The sequence below is a fragment of the Papaver somniferum genome, chromosome 3, assembly GCF_003573695.1.
Source record: "Papaver somniferum cultivar HN1 chromosome 3, ASM357369v1, whole genome shotgun sequence".
NCBI lineage: Eukaryota > Viridiplantae > Streptophyta > Magnoliopsida > Ranunculales > Papaveraceae > Papaver > Papaver somniferum.
This window is the reverse complement of record NC_039360.1, coordinates 175,621,625-175,628,246: the sequence shown is the minus strand read 5'-3', so window position 1 is coordinate 175,628,246 and position 6,622 is coordinate 175,621,625. Positions and strand designations below refer to the sequence as shown.

Here is a 6,622-nt window from a genome sequence, read left to right as displayed (position 1 = left end):
GATGTGTCCACCCGAACAACGGTTGAGTCGATGTGTAATGGTCTATTCGTAGACAAAACTGCTGATGCGTCTTGGGACTTCTTGATTGAAGTATCTGAAAAGACGCAACAGTGGGAATCCATCCGTGAACCCAGAAAGACTACATCCGAAGCGAAGGCTTTTAGGATTGAAGCAGATTTCGAGGGAAAAGCAAACATGGCATCAATAGTTAGGAGATTAGAAGAGTTAGAACTACATAAAAATTCAAAACCTTCCACCACTACTCTCCGAGAATATGTCGCTTCGTCTGTATGTGCCGCTTGTAACGATCCCAACCATCAATTCCAAAATTGTCCCGATTTGCTTGCAGTCCAGGAATCTAGGCTTGAACAGGTACATGCCATGTTTCAAAAATCAGAGCATAACCCTTATTCACTGACCTACAATCCAGGATGGAGGAACCACCCCAAATTTTCATGGTCCAAAGGACCCACTCAGGGAGGACCATCTCAACCCAATCAGAGCTATCAAAACAATCAGGGATCTCAAAACAATCAAGGTTATCAGTATCCTAGGAACCCTCAACAACAATCAAACTCTCAACAACAATCATATCCTCAACACAATACCGACAAGAGATTATCCGCCCTAGAGGAGATGGTCCAGAATCTGGTGCAAGAGCAGAAAAGTCTTAATCAAAAGATGGGTCAACTCTGCGATTCCATGAGCGAGAGAGAAAAGGGTACACTTCCTAGCCAACCCCAACAAAATCCAAAGAGGATATTTCAAGCAGGCACATCATCTTGCAATGAAACCTCACCCGATCAAGTCCATTCCATCACCACTCTTCGAAGTGGTAAGATTGTTGAGAACAATGTAGGCATACCACAATCAAATGAATCTGAGCCAAACATATCATTGCCTACACCACCCCAGAAAACCAATGAGCCTGAGCAAGTTGGAAAATCTGACAATTCTACTGCTGTGAATGTCCCTTTACCAACTCATGCTCCTGTCGCCCCATTTCCTCAGAGGTTAGTTTATCAACAGAAAAGCACCTACTACAATGAGATGTTAGATCTGTTCAAAAGAGTCAATATCAACATTCCTTTTCTTGAGGCAATTAGGCAAATCCCTGCTTATGCCAAATTCCTCAAAGACTTGTGTACTCAAAAGCGCAAGCTCAATGTGCGCAAACGTGCTTTCTTAGCTGAACAGGTGAGTTCCATCATTCTGAACAAAACTCCACCCAAGTTTAGGGATCCAGGATGTCCAACAATTTCTTGCACTATAGGAGAACACACGGTCAATAAAGCGTTATTAGACCTAGGTGCAAGTGTTAACCTTCTGTCATATTCTGTTTATGAGCAGTTAGGTCTTGCGGAGTTGAAGCCAACATCTATCACTGTACAACTGGCAGACCGATCTGTCAAGATTCCTCGTGGAGTGGTCGAAGACGTTTTGATCAAGGTTGACAAATTCTATTTTCCCGTAGACTTCATTGTCTTAGACACTCAACCTGTACAAAACCCAGACTGTCACATTACTGTCATCTTAGGACGTCCTTTCTTGTCTACGTCCAACGCAATCATTAATTGTCGTAATGGAGTGTTGAAACTGTCTTTTGGCAACATGACGGTAGAATTGAATGTGTTCGATATTAGTCAACAACCTGTGAATCTTGATGATGATGATGTGCATGAAGTTAATATGATTGAAGGATTAATACAAGATTCGTTGACTAACATTCTATCCGTCGACCCCTTTCAAGCATGTATGGAGAACTTTAACTCAGATTCCTATGATGATGCATACTGTAGTGACGTCCTATCTCTGCTCGAATCTGTACCTCAAATGGACGTCACTGAAAGAAGATATGAAGTGGAACCACCCTTACTCTCTGATTCCAAGCTTGTTCCATCCATTGTTGAGCCACCCAAGATTGAATTGAAAACATTGCCTAGCACTTTGAAGTACGCATTCCTAGGTTCCTCTGATACTTTACCTGTCATTATTTCATCATGTTTAGACACGGAACAGGAAAGTAAGCTCTTAGAAGTACTTAAGGAACACAAAGAGGCCTTAGGATGGACCATCTCAGACCTCAAAGGAATAAGCCCCACCATTTGCATGCACCACATTAACCTCGAAGAGAATGCCAAACCATCTAGGGAAATGCAAAGGAGACTTAATCCTAACATGAGAGATGTAGTCAAAGGAGAAATCCTGAAACTACTTGATGCGGGTATCATATACCCAATACCTGATAGCAAATGGGTTAGTCCCATTCAAGTTGTGCCTAAGAAGTCAGACATTACTGTAGTTCAGAACGACAAGAATGAATTAGTCCCTACTCGTACAACCACAGGATGGCGAGTATGCATCGACTACAGGAAGTTGAACACAGTAACAAGGAAGGATCACTTCCCGCTCCCTTTCATTGACCAAATGCTAGAACGTGTGTCTGGACACAGTCACTACTGTTTTCTAGATGGCTTTTCCGGTTATAACCAAATTCACATTGCACCAGAAGATTAGGAAAAAACTACGTTCACGTGTCCCTTTGGGACATTTGCTTATAGACGCATGCCCTTTGGGTTGTGTAATGCACCTGCTACTTTTCAGCGATGCATGATGAGCATTTTTTCTGACATGATAGATAGTTTTCTCGAGATCTTCATGGATGATTTCTCCGTGTTCGGTTCTTCGTTTGATAAATGTTTAAGACATCTTACCCTTGTGCTGTCCAGATGTAAGAAAAGGAACCTTGTTCTAAATTGGGAAAAGTGCCATTTTATGGTGAATTCAGGAATAGTTCTAGGACACATCATCTCGGAAAAAGGCATTGAAGTAGATAAAGCTAAAGTAGACCTCATCCGACATTTACCAAAACCCCGCTCTGTGAGGGAAATTCGATCATTTTTAGGTCATGCTGGTTTTTACCGGCGATTCATCAAAGACTTTAGCAAAATCTCAAGACCTCTGTGTAGTCTACTCGCCAAAGATGTTACCTTCAATTTCGATGATGCTTGTGTGAAAGCTTGGGAGGAATTAAAAACTCTTCTCACCGCCGCTCCTATAGTCCGACCACCCAACTGGGAACTACCGTTTGAACTCATGTGTGATGCCTCTGATTATGCTGTTGGTGCTGTTTTAGGACAGCGTGTTGATAGACTACCATACGTGATATACTACGCTAGCAAAACCCTTAATGATACTCAACTCAATTACACAACTACCGATAAGGAATTGCTTGCTGTCGTTTTCGCATTAGATAAGTTTAGATCTTATCTCATAGGATCTAAGATCATCATATACACTGACCATGCGGCTTTGAAGTATCTTCTTTCCAAGAAGGATGCTAAAGCTCGCCTTATTCGATGGATACTCTTATTACAGGAATTCGATCTTGAAATCCGTGATAAGAAAGGTTGTGAGAATGTGGTTTCTGATCATTTGTCTAGATTAACCATTGAGTCTATTGATGAGTCCATGCTAATCAGAGAATCATTTCCTGATGAGCAATTGATGTCTGTATCAGACCTCCCTTGGTTTGCCGACATTGTTAACTACCTCGCTACAGGTAGAATGCCTTCACGTTGGTCGAGACAAGACCGCTATAAGTTCTTGGCTGAAGTTAAACATTTCCTTTGGGATGACCCATATTTGTTTAAGTACTGCCCGGACCAAATCATTAGGAGATGTGTCCCCAACACTGAACAGAAAGATGTGATATCTTTCTTTCATGACCAAGCATGTGGAGGCCATTTCAGTGCCAAGAAATCCGCTGCAAAGATCTTGCAGTGTGGATTCTATTGGCCATCATTGTTCAAGGATTGCCATGATTATTGTGTTGCTTGTGAACGCTATCAAAAGCTAGGAAGCATTTCGAGGAGAAACATGATGCCATTGAACCCCATTTTGATTGTGGAGATTTTTGATGTTTGGGGGATCGACTTCATGGGTCCATTCCCTATTTCTGACGGTAGATTGTACATCCTAGTCGCAGTTGATTACATTTCTAAGTGGGTAGAAGCCATAGCAACCAGAACAAATGACCACAAGGTGGTACTTTCATTTCTAAAAGAGAACATATTTTCACGTTTTGGTACCCCTAGAGCTATAATCAGTGACGGTGGTTCGCATTTCTGCAACAAGTACTTTGAGTCTTTAGTACGGAAGTATGGCATAACCCACAAAGTCGCTACTCCGTACCACCCTCAGACTAGTGGACAAGTGGAAGTTTCTAATAGGGAAATTAAGCACATTCTGGAGAAGACGGTTAACCCGTCTAGGAAAGATTGGTCAATAAGATTGAATGATGCTTTGTGGGCCTATAAAACAGCGTATAAGACACCAATTGGCATGTCCCCCTATCATCTAGTGTATGGAAAGCCGTGTCATCTTCCTGTGGAGTTAGAACATCGAGCTTACTGGGCTATCAAGAAACTTAACTTTTCTCTCGACAAGGCGGGTGCACAACGGAAACTTCAACTCAACGAGTTAGAAGAATTAAGGAATGAGGCTTATGATAGTGCCAAGCTGTACAAGCAGAAGATGAAGCTGTTTCACGACAAGCGTATCCTAAGAAAGTCTTTCACTCCTGGTCAGAAAGTCTTGCTGTATGACTCCCGATTACATCTTTTTCCAGGAAAACTGCGTTCCAGATGGAAGGGTCCGTACCTAGTACGCACAGTTTTTCCTCATGGAGCTGTAGAGCTGGAGGATGTTATGTAATTATTAGGAGTCTTAGTCTAGATATTTAGGCACCCTGATTCTAGCACAATTCACATAGTGATAAGAAATTTGCACGCGCACGATCTACCAATACATGTATAGCCTCGATCTTCAAGGTGTTTGATAGGAAGTCACGATTGCCAATCACTTTAGAATACTGAACGAAACTTGACTAGCTTGTTCTTCGGTTGGTTGGGATAGAAGGTGGAGGTTACATTAAGAAAGACAACCATCGAATTTAACTGGGTGCATCAAAAAGGGCTACCTCTTGCAAAGTGTCATGTAATTTTTTGTTTCTTTTTCCTTATGTATCAAAAGTGTTTCCTTGTCACCAAAAATGTTGACTCAAAAAAAAAAAAAAAAAAAAAAAAAAAACGATGTATATATTCAGAAAAAAATATCAAAAAAAAAAAAATCATCAAGTATTTTTCAATTCCATCCTCTCTTGTTCCAAAAATAAAAGAGAGTAGTCAATGTAAATAAGAGTCATGTAAAGAGTCATCTTTTGTGTTTTATTGTAATAAGCAAGGAAGGGTGCATGCCATTGATGTACAACGCGAGTGATTGTGAAATACCTCCTACTCATTCACAATTCTCGTAAAGTCCGGACAACTAGCTAGATTTCGACCTTGGTTCTTAGCCTGAGAAACTATCTCTTGGTGATTAGTAGTCATAACTTCAGATCTTTCTTTACACATGTGTAGATACACTTTACACTCTTATCACATGTCTTTTTTTGTTATCAGTGCTAGGATTGTGCCTTGATAGCTAGATTGACATCTCCATTTTGCTGTGAGCTTAAACTGACTTGCACATGTCACATTTGATGGAATCTGAGCTTATATTTTGACCTAGAACTTTGTAGGTACGTTCTAAGCGAACCTTCACGAGACTTCAACTCGTCCACTACGTTCTAATCTAAATAAAGTTTGGATGAATTGCGGAGCGAAAAGAGAAGAAAAGTAATGAAAAGTCGGGAGGAATTACACAAGGAAGCCGCGAAGAATGTCGTACACAAGACCAAAAGGCTAGAAGTGGGCTTGAAGAGGAAGAATTGTTCTTAAAGAAGATATGGGCTTGGCATACCCAAGGCCCAAAACCCTTACCCAAACCCATTTTCTATATCCAATCCCGTCTCGGATTTCAGCCGTCAGATCGAAGCATTTCAGCATCCTACGGTCGCTCCATCATCGCACATCAAACTCCGAAGCCCCCGCTTTACATCGAAACGCCCATCTCCATCTTGGGTCGTCCGTTTTGCTACATCCCTTCATCCGACGGTCGCTCCACGCTTACCTCCGTATCGCCGTTGGATCCACCTACCATCTTCCCATCCATCGCTCCATGTCGCAGATCATCAAACCTCGCTGAACCCGCCTAACACCCAAGTATCGAACACCCTATACCCAACCAAACGCACCTTTCTTCCCAAAACCATCGACTCCATCTTCTCCATTCCTCTACAGACGCCATACCACCACCATCTCCACCACCTGCTCCTCCACCTGCTCTCCCAACTGCTCCGCCATCACCACCATAATCACCACAGCGTCAAACAATGATAACCCATCATTGTTCCCCTCTCCCTAGTCCCTCTACTTTACTTATTTCACACATTTTCAACCGAAACCCTAAAGTGTGAAATAGGTAAATTAGGTCGATCTAGAGGCAAATTAACGGTATGGGAAGCAAGAGAAGACTAATTCTAAGCATGGGTCGAAGTTTGATTGGAGTCAGAGATTAGGTAAATTTCTAATTTTAATTTCTAAAACCCTAATTTTTCTGATTTGGGAACTTTTGGGGGGAAATCAATTGTACGTCTAATTGAAGCATGGGTTGGTTGATTGGGTTGTTATCAGTGTGTTAGGTGAGTGAATTTTGGATTTTTGGGTACACCCTAACTTCA

The 6,622-nt window shown here is 41.7% G+C and overlaps 1 protein-coding gene across 1 annotated transcript; it reads left to right on the top strand.

The window, feature by feature from the left end:
• Positions 1 to 1,542: 1,542 nt before the first annotated feature.
• On the top strand, positions 1,543 to 4,194 carry LOC113362265 (uncharacterized protein K02A2.6-like; the record flags this gene model as incomplete). Its single annotated transcript, XM_026605191.1, has 2 exons — positions 1,543 to 1,730; positions 3,561 to 4,194. Coding segments are annotated over 2 exons (822 nt in total), but the record flags the coding sequence as incomplete, so codon positions are not given.
• Between the last annotated feature and the right edge of the window lie 2,428 nt (positions 4,195 to 6,622).